General features: G+C 39.9%; 1 protein-coding gene across 1 annotated transcript in view; it reads left to right on the forward strand.

Moving 5' to 3' along the window:
- Positions 1-901: 901 nt before the first annotated feature.
- Positions 902-18955, forward strand: part of arid5b (AT-rich interaction domain 5B) — a 103130-nt gene continuing 85076 nt past the window's right edge. Inside the window, exons 1-3 of the mRNA XM_032552693.1 lie at positions 902-998; positions 1313-1567; positions 15447-15681. Coding sequence (XP_032408584.1) covers positions 978-998; positions 1313-1567; positions 15447-15681 — 511 coding nt within the window. The 5' untranslated portion in view covers positions 902-977. The remainder of the gene's footprint in view (positions 999-1312; positions 1568-15446; positions 15682-18955) is intronic.

The following is an 18955-nucleotide window of genomic DNA, read 5'->3' on the forward strand; positions in this document are numbered from 1 at the left end:
TAAAAAAGCATGAAGTTTGAGTGACTCCACATAAAGAATATAGCCGGATTGGCTTAAATGCGCGTACGCTTCGGGGGCTCACACAGCTTTAAGTGTCGTGTGGTTAAAATAATAAATATACATTAGTATTTTATTAGCGGCTTTGATCATGCAAATGTATTTAAGCGTGTCAAATACAAACCGCGCTTTCCTCACAAGGTCAGTTTTAACGTGATTTATGTGCGCGCATCGTGATTTCTGTCCCGTGACACCTCTGCTTTCTCTTTCGGACATTTTTTTTTTTGTCTTTTCACACTCGCCACAAAATAAATAAACACAAATATTTGTCTTTTTTTGGGGGGGGATTTTAGCATTAAAAATCAACCTTCCAAGCCGAGGGAGCCTCAAATCGCGACCATGGCCAAAGCGAAGCGCCTCACAGGTTTCCTTTTGAAGAATCATTTGATAGCCCTATTAACTTTAATGTAACATTGTTTCTTGAAGGCATCCACAGCAAGCGCCTCAGTGTCATTACTGTGAGAAATGTGCTTTCATATTGAACGTCTTTTACGAAAGTCCTGGAAGAGACATAACACCATACAAGATGTAAACGCAGATTAAAAGCGCATTTTGGGCTCAAATTGGTAGAAATAACGTGCCAGAGCGTTTTCTGTGTGCTTAATTAGAAGAATATACAATTAATAATTAAAAAGTGTTCACCTATTATTAATTATGCTGAAATATTTTGCGGAAACATCTGTTCGTTTTTAAAATAAAGCCCCCAAAACCATTCATTCTGCTATATTTTTCCATCGAATTAAAGGAAAACACGAAACGCACATTTTTTGAAACTAAAACCCATTTTTTGCACCACTTCCACGCTCACAATATCGCCGTTTAAACTCCATATAGCTACGCCCCTTGCAGGTCCTCCGGCAATCCATTCAAGCCAGCAAGTTTGGAGAGCGTGTTGAGTTTAATCAATTCATAACGTCGAGATGGAGCCGAACTCACTGAAGGTAACGTTTGTTTTTCACGCGTAGATTTATTCCAGCTCCTTTCTGCCTGCTTTAGTTAATCCCCACCTTTCTGTAAGCACGCGCGCGAGCCGCTAAACTTCCACGCGCTGAAATTAAGGCATCTGTTTGAAATGTGGAACATGTAACATTGTTTAATTGTTGTAATTACGCGCAGGAAACAAGAAGGTGTGTGACATTTGCAAGTCGAGCGTAAAGAAGCGAGGGTTTCTGATTTTTTTTTTTTTTTTTAATTATTCATTCATTTCTTTACTTGACTTCAATCTGTTTTTTTTTTTGTTGTTTTTTTTCCACAGTGGGTGGGCTCGTCTTGCGGTTTACATGGACCATATATATTCTATAAAGCCTTTAAATGTACCCGGGATGGCAAAGCGAGAATCCTCGCTCTCGGAGACTTTTTCTTCGTCAGATGCAAACCCGAGGATCCTATATGCATAGCGGAGCTCCAGCTTCTCTGGGAGGAAAGGACAAGCAAGCAACTTTTATCCAGCTCCAAACTTTATTTCCTACCCGAGGATACTCCCCAGGGACGAGCCGTCGCTCACGGAGAGGTAGGAATGCCCGAATCGCTTTGTTTTATTTCGAGGAATTTTACATAATTCCGCCGCTTCTCTTTTGTTTACTGGCCGTGGATCTCTCAGAGGCATTCAGGAACCCATGCATTTATTATGACACTGGATGCATCGATCGGCAGAAGAGAACTGACCTACAGCGGAATTCGCTTTTTTATAGTTGTAGACTTCAGCCTTGTTTGTCTATTGTGGTGTCAACATGCTGAATGTGCACTTGTCCAGCTGCGCTCAATAAGACTGCAGCCACTGCGCTCCGTGGGGTTAATTGTGCCATAATAATAATAATAATAATAATAATAATAAAATAAAAAAAGAAAAGCGGGGAGTAGAGTAAGGGGGGGGGAAAGCAACAATCTTTCGCCTGCCTGCTCTGTCATTTTCATTTCTGGTTAAAAGCGTGTCAGATATGCTGACATACGGAACGGAAATTGCGAAACGCGATAGTAATGAATGCATGATGGGATCAGATACAGCTCCGTACAATAGTTATTTTATAATGCAGCTTGATGTTGAAAGAGGCAGTGCGAGTCATAAAAAGGATGCCAGAGGCGAGCCAAGCCAGTGCTGACACGTCCTAACTATATACTCTCCTCGCTTTGCATAATTTTCCCCAGTGAACATTTCTGTCCTCAAACAATGATTATTGTCAGCTCATATTTCTTGTAACCGCGTCTGCCTCGCTGTTGTTGGCACAGACATGCTTGGTTATGATTGACTATGGCCATATGTGGCGCTTGTGATCCTGTTACGCTGAACGGAATTACACTATAAAATGGAATTTTAAATTTTAGCCATTAAAGCTATTCAAAATTAAAGAGAGCACGTCAATTTGTTAGCGTTTAATCAATTTCAACAACTTAAGCTAGTCTATGTTGGTCACAAATCCTGCCTCGACACTTTTTTATTTTAATAAGCTGAAGTGTCCGGCTCTGTCATCTTCAGTGGTTATGGGAGCTGTGTTATGACAGATGATGTCTACTTGTTATGAACCGTCTTTAAACTTGTGGGTAAAAAGTTTTCACTGTTGGAGAAACATTGTGTTCGGGTTTAGCTGGTCTAGCTACACCAAACATGCAATTTTCTTAACCCCCAAGGCAGTTGTTGCCAAAGAACGGCGCTTCTTAGCTGTGTTTGCCAGGATAAATGGTCTGTAAGACAGCTTTTTAGAATAAATTGATGAATTTTGTTACTATTTTTGTAATGTTTTATTCCCTATCCAGTTTAGTGACTGCTAATGCTTATGTTAACAATGCTAGCTAGCTAAACTATCTGCAGTAAATCTAAGGCAGTCATGAACATCGCATCAGCTGTGTTTGCCAGAAAAATGTTTTACATGTCACAGTCTTAGAAAAAAAAAAAAGTAAAAGTTTGTTTATAGTCCACTAATGTTTATGCCTAACTGATTTAGGGATGGGGTTAGTGCAGAAGTCAAGCTTGCTAGGAAGCTGAGATTATTTACTGTCAGTAGTTATTAATGAAGCGGTTGCTGCAAACAGATTGACTTTCGAACTTGTTCGAATGGATTCAAAAAGTTTCTTACTATTTCAATAAAATGTTATGACTTCTATCCAGGCCAATATTAGCATTTATAATACCAATTAGCATTCAGAGCACTAAAGTGTTTAGTAAATTGATCTTACTAATGTCACTAATTTATTCACTGGTCTTTGAGCTGCCGAGCTTGCACGGTTCTACTCTGAAATCCTGATTGATGTTCACCCAAAGAAAATGTATGCATGTTGCTCCATTAGTTTTATTGGCGAAATTCTAACAGCTGGTTTTATCAGTGTCCCAAATTAAGAGGTGTGAAACAAACAATATGTGTGGTTTTTCTCTCTGATATAATGACAGCAACACTTTAATTGCTGCCTTCTTGCTTTTGATCACTTTGCGGCTGCGTGGAGATTACTCTCTGTTGCTGTTATATTGTTTATAGGGGACAAAGCCGTGTTTGTACTTGACTCTTCCGCTGATGGTTTACTTACATTCTTTCCTCTTGAGTAATAAGAGCAGCTATCACATTTCCCTTTCATGAGAAAGGTGGCTATTTATGGCCAGCAGCTTAGACAAGCTATCATCCCTGTGAATTCATCTTTTGAGCAGGGGTATCTCCTCTTGAAACCCCCCTGGTGTTAGCATTTAACAGACTGCAATTATTTAGTAATTACTCTGAGTGCATGCATTGCCCTTCCTAAAGACCAGACTTGCACAAGACATGCCAGCTCCACCCCCTTTATTCCCACAGACTTATTTGCATTGCAAAATGCTCACATTCCAGCTCATTGACTGTAGCTGGAAAATATTACTTATTTAATAACACAGGGTCTGCATTGCCAAATGCAGTCACACATATTTGCCACATGTTGTAAAGCACATGGACATACAGTTCCAAAAAGGAAGTAAAGCCATTTTTCTGCATAGATTATTGATTTTATACTGATAAAGCAAACAGTTAGATTAAGATACTGTAACTTTATTTGAGTAAATTGTAACTAATACATGTCAGGAGGATAAGATTAAGTTTTACTGCTGAAATCAGTTACTTAGTTTCAAACTGTTGTGTTTTACATTAAGTTAAAATTTAACCAGTAACATTTGTCCATGAAGTTTTATTAAGGATCTGGAATTATAATGAATTTGCACTTCATGAACAGCATAATGACATGTATTAAAAATGTCCTTATTCAGAACAAACATCTTTCTTTTTAAAACCTGATACTGATACTAAATGCACATAAATAGAATAAATATAGGGCTTTTAGATTTATGTGCAAATAAATCAGTATTATCACAAATAACAGTATGAAGTGCAGTATTGGTTGACTATTCGATAACCATTACAAGGAATGCACACCTAGCAGGCCAATAACGTTTCCAGCCTGTCAGATGGAGTCTCTCTCTAGTAGAAACCCACACCTGATCCAGATGACAGAGCCCAAGATATCAAATGTCACAGAATGTAGGAAGCCGTCCGACGACAGGTGACAAAGAGAGGAGTGAGGAAAGTGTGGATTTATTGCATCGTCATTGCAATACTTCACAATAATACTGTATTCCGATCATATAACGCTGTTATATTATGCAGCTCTTTTGCAAAGGACTATCACAACAGAGTGAAGTCCTGTGCTTCGTCCTCTGACATCTTAACTAACAATAATGCATTTCATGAAGTTATCAAGATCACTCTGTCGTGAGAAATAAATGTTAAGTTTGTGATCAAGCCATAATATGTTGCAGAAGTAATAAAGTTTTAAATGTATTTAAACAAGATAACATGGAAACATTTTTCCTGGCAATTACAGCCAAGCTGTGCCACTTGTTAGAAGTGACTGACAAAGGTTAATGGTTAGCTTGTTAGCACATTTGACAGTGGTACTAGCGCTTCTGCTAAGCTGGTTAAGAAATAAAACATTACAGACCTTTTAAATTGTAGTTTGAGAAAGTGAAATGTAAATTGTTTTTTGCATAACTAGCACAGCTGGAAGGTGTTAATTATTGGCAACAATCAGGAATTAGGACTTGGCAGAATGTTAAACATGAACATTAAAAGTGTTGCTGAACTACTGAAGGACATGGTAACAAACTTTTAAATATATTTTAATAAAGTGCCATGTCAACCACAGCTAAGATATGCCAAGATGTTCGTCGCTGTTACATTTGGGAGTTCTCCCATTCTCTGATTGAATTTCAACTGGGTCAATCAACAAATGGAAGAACGATGATGTTGCTTTTCTACCCTGTTTTAGAATCGTAGTCTGCCTGTAGTTTTAGTAATACCATCTTGTTCGGATCGGCACATCTATCTTTGCAGTGGGTTACGGTTGTTTACAACGCAGGCAATTTCCGGTAAGCTTCATAATGTCAGCGATTGGGTCAAATTAAAAACCTCAACAAAGTCCATGCCTCCATCCGGGAAACAATCATGTCTCCATAGCCACGAGTCTGGACCCACTGTACCAAGAAAAGCATAGAACAAGAGGCTGGTTTTTACCTACTAGTGGAAACATTATCCTTGGCAAATACGCTAAGATGTGCCTCTTATTAGCAATGACTGTCCCAGCATTATAGTTATCGCTAAACTAGTTATGTCTTCTAATATCCAAGCGGTTTCAATCTATCCAGAACAAGGTGGCTGGTAATATTTTTTTCCTACTATTAGAGCAGAGGTGTGTTAATTGCCTGAGGGTTGACAGTGTCTCGTTTCCACTGCATGGCTCGGCATGAGCTGTTGTGGTTTGATGTCAGTGTGTACAACTAATAAGAATAACAGGTGACACAATGCTGAACCAGCATTTTTAGTTAATTTGTCACAATTGACTTATTTGTTGGATTAAAAACATAATTTCAGTGACTGGTATTTGCCACCCTCTGAAAGTCTTTTTTGTTGTGTACATTTTGTCACAAGTTGTAAAGCAACTAAAAGAGACAAAATATCAGTTTGAATGGAAACAGCTTTCCTTCGTGGATTGTGAATTTTAGCGCACACCACTTAAACGCACAATTTTCCTTTTGAAGCTTCAGAGATCAGACTCCGGGTTTGTATAATTTGGATGATGAAATGTTATAAGTGCTATGTAGCCTGGCCTCAATTAAAGGGCTCACTTTTCTCTGAGCAAATCAAACTATTTACTGTATGTTACACAGCAGTGGAAATCGCCCTGACAACTTGGAGTCAGTTTATGACCTTCACTGAGCCCATTCAGATTTTCGCTGACTTTGCCCCACAACACACTAATCTGCACTGCATGAGTCAGCTATACCGGAGCGGCGCTTGCAGATGCAATCCATAATCCAAAGACACAAACAGGAGAAGGAAAAACAAAACAAAACAAAAAAAAAGCGATGCCCAAAAATGAACACATTTATTTATGCTGTATGTTTTAAAAAGCAGATGTTAAATTCTACACTTGGGTGGTGAAGGTAAACATTGCAGAGGGACTGATTTCATAAACCTCACATAAGCTGGTTTCTTTCAGATAAGATAGATTTGTGGCTCTGCGGCAACACTAAAAACTGTAAATATGTAATTGACTCAATATCAACAACTTAATTTGTGCTTGTGAGTCATACAGATATGAATGTGATAAGCTGCAGTTCTCAGGAAGTGTGTTGTTTTCACAAGGTTTGGGTGCTAAATGAGAACATATAGTCTCATGAGATAAAATGTCCAACCTGCTATAATTGTAGTTTGTACTGTATATTTGTAGATCATGCTAGATTTTACGTGACTATTTTCACACAGTTTAGAGCAGAGTCTGAATGTGAAATGTAAACAGCTGGTTGTACTTTGCTTTCATCTAAAGCTCGAGCCCAATATCCCTCAAATACCGAAAAACTTGTTTAAGCCTTTTATTAAACTTACTGGAAGTGGATTACTGATTCTTTTCTGCTTTGGAGCTCTAAGGTATGATGTAATTTCCTGATTATTTCTCAGGTATTTGTTTGCCTTTAGCCTCTCCTGCAGCTTGTTTGCAGTTTTTTTTTAGTTTTTTTTTTTTTTTAGCTTTTTCCCCCCTTTTTGCTGTGGTTTGCAGTGACGGGATGAACCAACCCGTGACCTACTGTGCTTGTTTTTCTTCTGTCAAAAGGGTTGGAAGGTCAATTCCTTTTAAACGCAGCCAGGCTGTCTTTCTTTCTTTTTCTTTTTTTTTTATAAGCGCTTTGGACTGGAAATAAAAATAATGATTCGGGCGAGTGCGTGCAAACTCCCGGCGCCTGTGTTTTGCTGATTAGATGATAAACACATCAGGAGCGAATTTATGAATCTATTTATACCGAGTTAATTATTAGCTCCATGTGCAGCGAAAGCTCGATTTTTAAAATGTATTTATTTTTATTTTTTTTTCACTGTATCCCAGCCTGACCTACAGGGTTTACCACCACCAGTTGAGGCCCGCTTGGTCTTTAAACGGGCTTTGTGTCGGGTTGCTCACCCATTATGACAAACCCTCTGTTGGGGCCCTTTTGCTCTATTTGCCTGCCTGCAAACTGCCACTGACTAAACAGTCACATGTGTTTTAAAGCTCACTGAGTGACACAATATTTCTTGTCACACCAAATGGCCCGCCTCCTCTCTCCCCTCCTCTGCTCGCCCGCCTGGCTGTAATACACTTTCTGTTTTTGGACAGAGCTGTTGTAGATAACAGCTCACCACACACAACACCCACTTATTGTACACTCCTCCTTCAGGCTCTCATAATTGCTTATTCTTATCTTTTCACTGCATATCCTGCTTTTACTGCATATGCAGCATAATAGGAGGGCCGCTCTCGTAATGGGAATTCTGCATCTGCGGAGAATATTCCTGGATCATGTTATATTAATGTGCTATTATCATCACCTCTGATTTCATCTGACCTCTCCTCTCCTCTGTTCTGTCCCTGTAGCTGACAAGGCTTTGGCACACACACACGCACACTGACAGGCAGGGGGACTGCAGCAGTAGGCCCGGTATTGATTGCTGTGGAAAACACTTTGGCATGCATCCAGAGCCATTTCTTCAGCACATGGCAGGAGTCCACACATGTGTTCTGGTGTTCGCAAAGCCAGCTTGTAGGGGAAATTAGATTGCATTCATTTGCTGCTTCTTTGATTTTAGTTTTCTCCTAAGGGGGGAAAAAAAAAAACAAGCAAATAATTTTGGGCATCTGGGACACTGTTGAGTTAAGTCTAAGTGGCTTTGATATGCAGCGTTTTGATGGATAAGGTCGTTGTGCAGAATGGCTGGAGTGTAAATGTGAGATGGGAGATTTTTACAGATTTTTTTTTTTTTACTATGTCCAGCCTGCGCATTAAAACAAATGTCCCCATTCAGATAACAATGGCAGGAATTTTTGTGGAGTAGAACTTTATTTTTTATATTTTTTTTTTACACTCTGTGTGTGGGTGTGTGTGTGTGCGCGCGTGCATGCCTCCTCCTGCTGCAGAACAAGTCATTAACTCTGCACACTGCCCTCCAGTGAATTCCTCGCCATTGCTGAAATAGCATGTAAATTATTACCAGCTATTTTGAATAGTGTAATTTAAAACCTTTTAAAATGTAATAGCAGAGACTTCAAAGGCAATGAAAGAGAAGTCCCACAAACATTAAGATTTTTTCTTTTTTGTTGTTTTCTTTCGCAACCTAAGTAGTAATATGTTTCCAGCGCTGCATGTTTGTCAACACACCCGAGACTTTTGGCGTTTCTTGGCTTGGTTTGTTCCACTTTGTCATTCGCTAACCAGTTGAGCAGGCAAACATTTGCCTTGATGCATGACTCCAATGCCTCTGGCTACAGTGGATCATTATTATATCTACCAATGCAACCACAGACGGGAAGCCCCTGCTCAGTAATCCAGTCGACATTTTTTAATTCTTCACTTGTGAACTCTTGGGCAATCATCGCCTCTTTTCTCCGTCTTCATCGCATCCCGCTAAAATGGAAGCATATAAGGCTGCAGTGATTCAAGCGAGGGCTGACACAGCTTTTTGCTGCGGTGTCACCTTACATGATGAATGCCTCACCCACTTTCAGGAGGGCTTTGAAAACTCCTCTTATCTCGCCGTTTCTTGCCGTTGCTAATGCTGCAGAAGAATGCTAAGTTCATATATCACCATGGCTTGTGTAACAGCAATCTCTTAATGGAATCGGTGAATAAAAGATGAGTTCGGCAGCGCCCCCGTTGATATGCAGCAACTTTTATGCATATATGAATACACTGCACAAATTAGGCAGTGCATCGCGGCGAAGAATCATTCTCACCCGCTTTAAATGGTGCACCTTGAACTCCTTGGAGTCTGAAAGCAGTCTCAACAAAATATATTCTGAGCCGATTGTCCCTGGCACACTTCCTGGAGCTTCTTTTTTAATTCCCAGATAAGTTTGTTTTGGGACACTGCAGTCAAGGTCAGCCATGGGGAGGGGAGACAGATAATGAACTCATATTGTGTTTCATAGCCTCGTTTTCTCTTCCCTCCTTCCTTTGCTCTGCTTATCCTGCTCTGTCTACATTGTCCATGTCACCATGTCCATTACTCAATTACTAATCTCCTATGGCCTTAGGAATTCCTGTGCTGACCTCTCAGAGGCAGCAGCCTGAAACCTTTGCAGCATGTCAGGAGTCCTCTCTCTCTCTCTCTCTCTCTCTCTCTCTCTCTCTCTCTCTTTGTGTGTGTGTGTACCCAGACTATAGAAAGACACCCACCCACTGAGCTTCAGCACCCCTCGACTCACTAAACTGAGTGTCTTGTCAGCTATGTTTGCTCAATATGAAATTTCAGATGTTTTTAATTGGATCAGCAGGTAGAAATGCTGATCCAATTCGCCAGGTCCGGTTGAAATGAAGTTCAGTATTGGTGAAAAATCAGTTCTATTGAGAGTGTTGGACTTATTGGACTGCATTTTAACTTACAGCCAATATCAGTGCATGACAAGGCGCTTCCTCTTTCAAAGATGTCCTGGTTTTGTTTGAACACATCAGATGAAGAAATTGTCACTTGAGATAAAGATAACATCTGTGGTGATTATCTGGCTGTATGTATATGAAAGATGGTCGAAACAAAAAAGTTAGAAGTGACAGAAAGTTTCAGTCTGCCCTTATGCATGATGGTCTTTCATATTGGTTGCATATATGGCTCTTCACCCAGGGTGACATGCTGTCAAAGGTTGGGGGTGGAAATAATTTGAGTTGCATTCCAAATTACTCTTGTATTTTTTTTTATGCACAATTTGAGCAATGGAGGGAAACATTTATCTGTGCAGAATGGCAGGCTAATGATGCTGGATTTGTTATTATCTTCCAGTACGGTGATAATTTATAGGTCAGTTTTTATAAGAGGCCTGGACTGCATTTGATATTCCGTAAATACCTTATCTGCTTAAACTTGAATTTCAATACTCTACACGAGACCTAGATTCTTCAAAAGAAAAAAAGCTGTTTTAAATCCATCAAATATTTATTCTGCCCAAAAGAATATGATAAAGATCAAAAAAGATAAGGCTCCTCGCAAACACACTAATTTGTGCACAGCTCTGCTAAAAGATGTAGATTTTTTTGTGAGTGGAATTTCAATTACGTTGCTTTAGAGCTGGAACCAGCACTCCAGTAAAAGTCAGTGAGTTTCTACTTTCAGTCCTTTATACTCCACCAACTTAACAAATCCACTCCGTGATGATTGTGCAGATCTCACATTGCTGCAGTCACGCCATGAAATATTGATAGAAGCACGCGTACAGGATGTTACATTTAGCTGCTTATGTTGCCTTGCGTTTTAACTCAACCATAAAGGCAGCAGTTAATCAGTGCATCTGTTTATTTCCGTACCTGGGGCAAAATGACTCTAACACAATAATAACGTATTCAGGATCTGGAGTGTACAAATCCCGTTGGTTTATTTGGATAGTTAGGGTTACTGAATTGGCACCCTTGTGTTTAGTGTGTTGCTGATGTGTTGTGTCACCCTTTGGCTGCGAGGTTGCAGTCCTCTGACCTATATTATCAAATGGCCCCGCTGGCTGTGTGTAACGGACGCCACTTTGCTGAACTATCAGCTGCCTAACTGGAAATGACAGCGCAGTGTGGACGGGCGGCATTTACATAGGGGCATGGCCCAGAGTTTGCAAGCCACATCTTTGAAGCTCAAAATCCAAGAAGCGAGTCGCGGACCCCCTGCAGTGCATGCTGAAATGCCGCTGGAATGATTCATCTTGGATAAATTACAGGATGTCTAGAGCTGAGACATTTAGTCATCTGATAAATTCAGGAGAATCAGAGTGATTTCCTTCAAGTTGTTGATTATTATTTTCAATATTTTTTAGTCTTTACTAGTTTATTTCTTCCTATTAACCAGATACCCAAGAGAAAAAACAAAAAAACAACAAAACACTGTTGCGATGTTTCTTTAAACTAGAGCTCGGATTATAATGTTGGGAAATTTTCACTCAAACGTTGAGTCAGAAACCGTGATGCAGTTTGTTGTGTCACAGAAGAGACTTAGAAGCAGCATAATTATTCTTCACAGAGTGCTGTTTTGAAGTAAACAGCTGAATGACTCACTGAGCATTTTAAGTACAACAGAATAATAAATATTTAGATGTGAAAATATGCTGTATTGATGTCAATGAGTTGCGATGATGATGCTATTTAACACCGGAGAACCAATTAGTTCACTTAAGCTAACATTAGCCGTCTGTCTGAGCTTGTTTGCACAGGCTGGTTCCAGCTCAGCTCTCTACATTTGAAGAGCTGCTCTGTATGGACGGGTAATGTTTCTTCTGTTTTATTCAGAGAGATAGAATTTTAATAAAGTCGATTTTTCTGTCTTTCCAAACAGTTTATAGGGCTGCTTAGCTAGGGCGTGCGGCTGCAGCTGCAAATTTATAGGCATAGCATCCCTTACCTCCCCCTCAAATGAGCAGCTGTTTCTGAGTTAGTAACCTAACTCCACTGTGCAGAGTTAAAGCAGTAACCCTAATATGTTGTGTTAAATCAGCCCAGGCATGATTGGTCCAAGTTTCACTAAGGACTCTGTTAACTAAATAACCCAAATTGTGCCACTTTTACCAAGCAGTTTCTTAGTGTGTGTTTTTTTTTAATGAACTACAAAAGCAAACCTTTTAAGCATCTGAAAATACTTCACTGAAAGTCTTTGAAAAATAAATATTTGCAGTTCTCAAATCCCAGCCTCATCGTTTCCATATTTAAACCATTTTGATAGTGACAAGTTATTTTGGTTCTCTTTCGGACTTCAAACCAATAAAAAGGTTGTGGCGATACAATAAAAATCATCTGGTCGGAGTGCCACTTCGGTGTTTTTGTATGCATGGCAGTAACCCTGGTTGGTGCAATAATGTTATTGTAATTCTTTCTCAATAACCGACTTGGCCGGCCTCGTTCTCAGAAACTGTGTGCAGAAAAGTTTCTTAATTCTCCACTATTTACATATTTCTCAACCAAATCTCATGTCCTATGCAAACCACAAATCATTCATCATCTTCCTGCTCTCTAGCTCTCAGTCTGTAACCACTTTGAGTTTGGCTTGTAGCGTAAAAAAAAAAAAAAGAAGAGAGAGAGAGTGAGTGAGAGAGAAAGTAGTCTCAGAAAATAAGGAATTGTTTTATGGTAGCTGATTTTTTATTTTTTATTTTTTCAGCGCTGCAGCTTACTTCATAGACTGATTATATTGGAGACTGTGCTGACAGCTGCTGAATTGTGCTCACCTGTTGTGTTTTTTGCTCTCAAGCCAAACAAGTCCCCAAACAGGATCTGTTGACGCTCTCGCACACCATCGCATCTTTCAGCTGATTAATATAAAAGCAATTGCCTATTTTTTTTATTTTTGTTTGTTTAGTTTAGTTTTCTCGTCAAGGTTTAATGTTGCATCTCACTCTATTATCTCTGCTTTAAATAGGCTCCGCTGAAACATTTGGTTTCTTTATGCGCAGTCAACAGATTGCATCAAAGTGCAGTGAATAAATTCTGTGGAGAAACGGAGCAATGTGGCTTATTTGGCTGCAGGCTGAATGCTATTTACCATTGTTCTGCTTTATTCACATGGCCTGCTTTTTTTACGCCAGTTTTTCAATGCACGGAAAGCCGGTTACAACCACCCGCCACCACTTGACAGCTGAAGACAGCTCATTATAAGACGACCAAAAACCCATGTTTGATGTTTTTACTTAGTGAGGGAGGCACAGCTATATCAAGCTATCCCTCGCAGGCTTTTGCTTTATAAGGAAATACTGTCTCCAACTGTTTGGGATTTGATATGCCTGTAGTAGGAGATGATGTGAGAACTGAATATGGGTAATTGTATAGACGGAGCACTCAGAGAGAATATGAAACGCTGAGAAGACATGTGTTTGTTTTTAGAATGTTGTTGGGGAGAGAGAGAGAGGGAAAAAAACAGGAACACCAAAATATTTCAATTAAAACAAAGAACAAAAGCAGAAAAATAACGCTGATCCTAACATTTTAAGACTAAAATGAAGGATTTACAGCGGGGTTGTTCTTTTTGATTACAGAAGACTGCTTGATTGCAGCTTTATTGAGTGCACACCCTCTACTTACACACATAAATATAACATAATGAATGTTATTTTAATGTCAGTCGTACACAAGCTCTTTGAGGGGAAATGCACAAAGCCAGACAGATGCCTGGTAAATTGGAGATAACCAAGGTAAACATCAGAGACCTGCTCTGTGTTTCAGCCTTTTCAGACATCTGTCCTCCAGATTTCCCCGTTTCTGTAATAGCCATCTTGCAGCAAAACCTCTCCATTCTGTTGGTAACAAGCACTTCAGCCATTAGCTCTTCAAATGGAAACACATTTAAGAGTCTTTGCTGCCTCCCCACTCCGCTGGTCTTTAAGTTGTTCGAGTTTGAGAGTTATTAAAGGAGCTGAATCAACCTCAGGAGAAAAAAAAGGAGGTTAAACCCACACAGTGAAGAGAGAGTAAATCTTATTTAGTAAGCTAACTGAACTGACTGAAGTACTGAGCTTAAAGTCATTTCTCCATGCCAGACTGACACATTTATGTCTATATTTGAAGTTCTACCTTGCATCACAGACGCCGTGTCCACACAATATCGCCGTCTATTCATTCCCTAATAAGTTTACTTTTCATCTGCTTCTCCAAACTCCGAAGGCGTACTGGAAAGCGCTTGCGTCTCCAACATCAGGAGCCCAACTTCCTAAATGCTAATCAGAAAGTCTCAAAACAGCGGCGTCCTCATTGACATTGATTTAACTCCCCGACATAAATCCAATTCAGCAATCATCCACATCATCCATATTCATGCCGCTGTAATTTACTTGCGTTAATGTGCGTCCCACAGCCGGCCGCGGTGCCACTCGGTGCTCATGCTAATTTAGTTGATTTAGTCCATTTGTCGTCTTTCATTTACCGATGAAGTTCTGATTTCATACCCGGTTTTACCAAACTTTTGACCCTAATTATTTCCGCCTTACAGTCTGCGACTGAATCACTGCAACTAAATGTTATATCAGGCTGTAATAAGTAATTTTAATCACATATTCAAACATGTGGTTAATCTTTAAAATGCATCCCTGTAAACAACAGTCTCAATAATTTCATAAACCGGGATGAGCGATAATAAATTGTATATTTTAAGTGGGAAATACTTCAGTATCATAATATTTGAACCATTATATTTTAATATTTTGTCTAAAAACGTTGCTATGTATCCATAAATTTTCTTGTGAGATTTTGTTGGAATTTCTTACCTTTTTTTTTTGTTAAGAATAGTGTTATCTACATTTATCAACGTGCACAGTTAAGTTAAATATATTGATGAAATATTAATATTTATTCCAGTAGCGCAAACGCACAGTGAAACATGTCCTGGATCCCAAAGTTCATCTGATCAAACCACATGGTAAAAGCTAATATCAAGGTTTAATGTGGAAAACGTAGCACATTAACGTTTGTGATAGTAGGACAGAAATGACTTCTCTCATTTCTCCTAAACAGCTGCTTGACATGTAGCTTCAAATGGTCATAATGGAGACTTTTGCGCCTCCTTCTTACAGGACAGTGACAGGTTTGTCATTTTCAGGTGTTTGTCACTGCTTCCAGTGTTTTTACATTTTACTTTTACACCATTTTACAACAGCATGTTCTCCTGTCTTCCCCATTTTGAAACAGAACCAAGAGGAATGATCTTTTTGATGTTGAATTAGGAAGTGATGGATTATTTTTTGGAGTGAGATGATGACACTGCAATTAGAGATGGATTTATTTTAAGTTTTTTTGCACATTTACCATTTGCTAGCTTTCATTATCGCCTCTGGGATAAACTGCATCATAATTTGAGCTGCCTGCCGGTCTAACAGCCCAACTCGTGATTCTTTTCCAGCACGAGGTCATCGCCGTGTCCGAGAAGGTGATCGTGCGACTCCAGGACCTGGTGAAGTGGACGGTACCGGACTTCTCGGGATGGGCCAACGGTCTGAAGGTGGAGCCGCTCAAACCCTCGGTGCTCCGCGAGCTGGGGACCAACGGGCGGCGCGAGGCCCTCCACCGCTACAGGGAGAGCACGCTGACCAGCGGCCTCAACTTCAAGGATGTCCAGAGGGAGCGGGCGCAGCTAGGTGAGCATTCGCATTTCCCTGGTCTCCGCTGGCCCAGACGACGTGTGCGAGGGTGTCCCCGTTACCCCTGTGTCGTCATGTCGTCATGTTTATGTATTTGCTTTCATTGCTCGCCATAAATCACATCATGTTTATTGTTCCTTGCTTGGTTTAACAAGTGTTGTCTTGACTGGAGTAATTCATCAGCTTGTAGCTGTTTCTGGTATAATGAGCTAAGAGTTGCGCTAATAGCCGCAGGCTGGAGGTAAATGTTGCCAGTTTGCCAACATATTATGATCACATGGAGCGCAACTACTTTGTTTTCTGACTGGGAAACATAGAAACTATACTTCCAAAGTAGTCACATCAAACTCCAGCTTATAGCACCTCTGATGCCATCAGTTCAGGTGTGATAATTATCTGTGCCGCGCAGCATCTTAGAGGATCATTGATGTGTGTGTGTGTGTGTGCGGGTGGGTGTGTGTGTGTGTGTGCGCGTCTGAATGGTTGTCTGGTGTATTCATCTCGTACGCCGTGCCATTAAGTGCCTGTTAACGCTTCATTCTTGACTCTTGGGCTCTCGCTGTAGTTTTTAGCCATGAATCAGTCGCACAATAAAGCAGAAGATGACTCATTCAATGCAAATAGGAAACTCTGGCATTTGAGTCTAATAATTCAGAAGGAACATTATGTTCTCTTTGAAGCTGTTTGCCACTCTCTCTCACATGGCTGTGGTGTAATGCCTTATGCTCAGTGAGATGGTGTAACATAACTTATCAAACGTGCTAAAAATACCTTCTTGATTATGCTGCCTTTTGTGAGGTCAGAGAGATTTTACCCCTAAAGATTCAAAGCAGGGTTATTTCTGCTTCCTGGCCCTGTGATAAATCATTGTTTAAGGTTTATAAATGTTTGACTCGTTCTGCACAAAATGTGGATTAATTGATGACTTGTGTAACTTTTTCTGCTCCACTCAGGGAAGCAGCTGTGTGTTTGTGTCTGATGCTGTATTGCCCTTGATTACTCAATGCTGCATGAAGCTCATACGCAAAAAGGACAAAATGATCAATAATGAATGCTTTGTTGTTATTCCAGTAATCAATGCGATGTGAATTTGCTTGGGTGTGTGTGTCTATAATTGCATGCTCACATAAATAGATTTGTCAGCTTGCTTTTTAAGCGGTATTATGTTCCATATCTTGGCGTTCTCTAAATGTGCGGCTAGATTTTATAGATTTAACCGTTGTCGGTGCAATAACCTGATGATAACACTATTGTTGCTGCGAATATGTGTGTGTGGGGGTGCGTGTGTGTGCCTATGTTGCTAATGAGCAGCGCTGCCGCTAATGACTCCATCAGGCTGTTTCTAAATGCACTTGTCACTCCGATGGGACACTCCGCCAGAAAATCTGCCCACTCAGCAGAACGGGCTTGGATTCTGGCAGGGGCACTAGAGACACACGCACGCGCACGCACGCCCTGACGCAAACACACTGTTTGATAGGAACAGATGCACACATGTGATGCGCAGACAATCAGTGATGTGCACTCGTTTGTTTGTTTGCTCGCTGCGTCTTTGGCGCGCGTCGCTTGTTGACAGTGTAACAATATGAGGGGAGTGTTGGAGAGTTTTTGGGAAGCGGATCACTTATTCATCGTGGCAAACGAGCGCTGCTCTGCGCGCTGTGTTTTGCATAGAAAATATGAAATATGCCACTGCAACGCTGCTGACTTCTGAGATGAAATATTCATGCTGCAGCAGGAGCAGATCAGATAGAAACGTAGCCTTAAAGCATCTTGTTTCTGAATGTCTAATTCTGTGTAATACGTTGGCTCATTCTCTAAACTGATTTTTATGTTAGATCTGTACTCTCCCCGTCTCCCTCTCTCTCTCTCTCTCTCTTTCTTTCTCTCTCTCTTTCTGTTTCTTCTTGTTTTAGCCTGAAGTGACTCTATTCCTTGAGTGATGCATTTGCTGATTGTTATTCTTGGGCTGATGTGTAGCTATGTAAGAAGAATTGGATTGTTCCCCATAACAGGATACTGCAGCAAAACCACAATCTGCACAGAAAACCATTGTGTGCTAAAGAGCAATAAAGTGTGCCATTGTTATTGAGGGGGAACAGTGTTTTGTTATTTCTTCTTCCAAGTCTGTCGTAAGTTTTCCTGGCTTTTTGCCATTGTTATTGAAATGCATTCTTGTGCATTTGTTTTAAACATTTTTAAATATAAAAACCAAATGTGCGTAAGAAGCGCCGGAGGACATTTCTTTTGTTCTTCAGAAAATGGAGGGATAGTAGAGAAGCAGAGTTCTGCTGTGTGTTGTCTCTGGAAATGAATGGCTGCTTAAAATATTTAATTAGAGTGACCTTCGCCTCGAGTTCTGCACCATTCACAGCTCCCCGATGCCTTTAAGGTGGAAATAGTCGGGGTCGTAACTCAAATTACAGCTCTGGATGCAAGAACAATTTCACTGATGTAGCTGAAATAATCTTCACTTCCTAAAAAGACAGACTCTGACAAATTTGTTTCCAACACCAGTAAAGGAGTTGGTGAAAGCTTTAAGATAAATTCCCCTTTATTTTTAATTTTTTTGCAGTAGCATCACTTCACACTGATTTTTATTTTTTAGAGAACAGTTGCTTTTAACGAAATATGCTTTCTCAAACTGCACAATCTATTTAAAATAAACATATTTTCTTAAGTGATATTTGATATGTCGATCAAAGTTTCTGTCAGCTGCTTAGATAGGAGAAACCGCAGACAACAGCATCTTTTCAAATTTTTACACCATCATAAACGTAAACCTATAAATTTTACCGAATTTTAATTGGAACTGTTTTGGTCTCCACCTCTGTTTGTCACATATTGGGACTCTTTAAGACTCTGCTAACTCTGTTAGTAAGTGGATTACATCCTAAACATTTTGACATATCAGGAGATTTTAAATGATGTCTCTTGTTTGGGTCTTTTAGCGGGACAATGATCCAAACAGGAACTTCTGTAATGAGCTTAAACGATAATAGAGGAGCAGTTTGACTCTGGACAGTCTACAGCAATGGATCCCAAGTTTCTTTGCTTCCAACCCACAAAATAAAATAAGAAATAAAATTTAAAAAAACAGTTGGAGCGATTCTGTGACCCTGACAATCAGTTGAGTAAACGACCATTTCGACAGAGTTGAATAACCTGAGCAGCAACAGCAACTAATATCTATTTTTTTACTGCTGTTTTTATCTCTTCTGACACTTGTAGCATAGAAATGCTTTGTCATTATTCATTAATCATTAATCAT

Source organism: Xiphophorus hellerii, chromosome 22 (genome assembly GCF_003331165.1).
Source record: "Xiphophorus hellerii strain 12219 chromosome 22, Xiphophorus_hellerii-4.1, whole genome shotgun sequence".
In the NCBI taxonomy this organism is placed as follows: domain Eukaryota; kingdom Metazoa; phylum Chordata; class Actinopteri; order Cyprinodontiformes; family Poeciliidae; genus Xiphophorus; species Xiphophorus hellerii.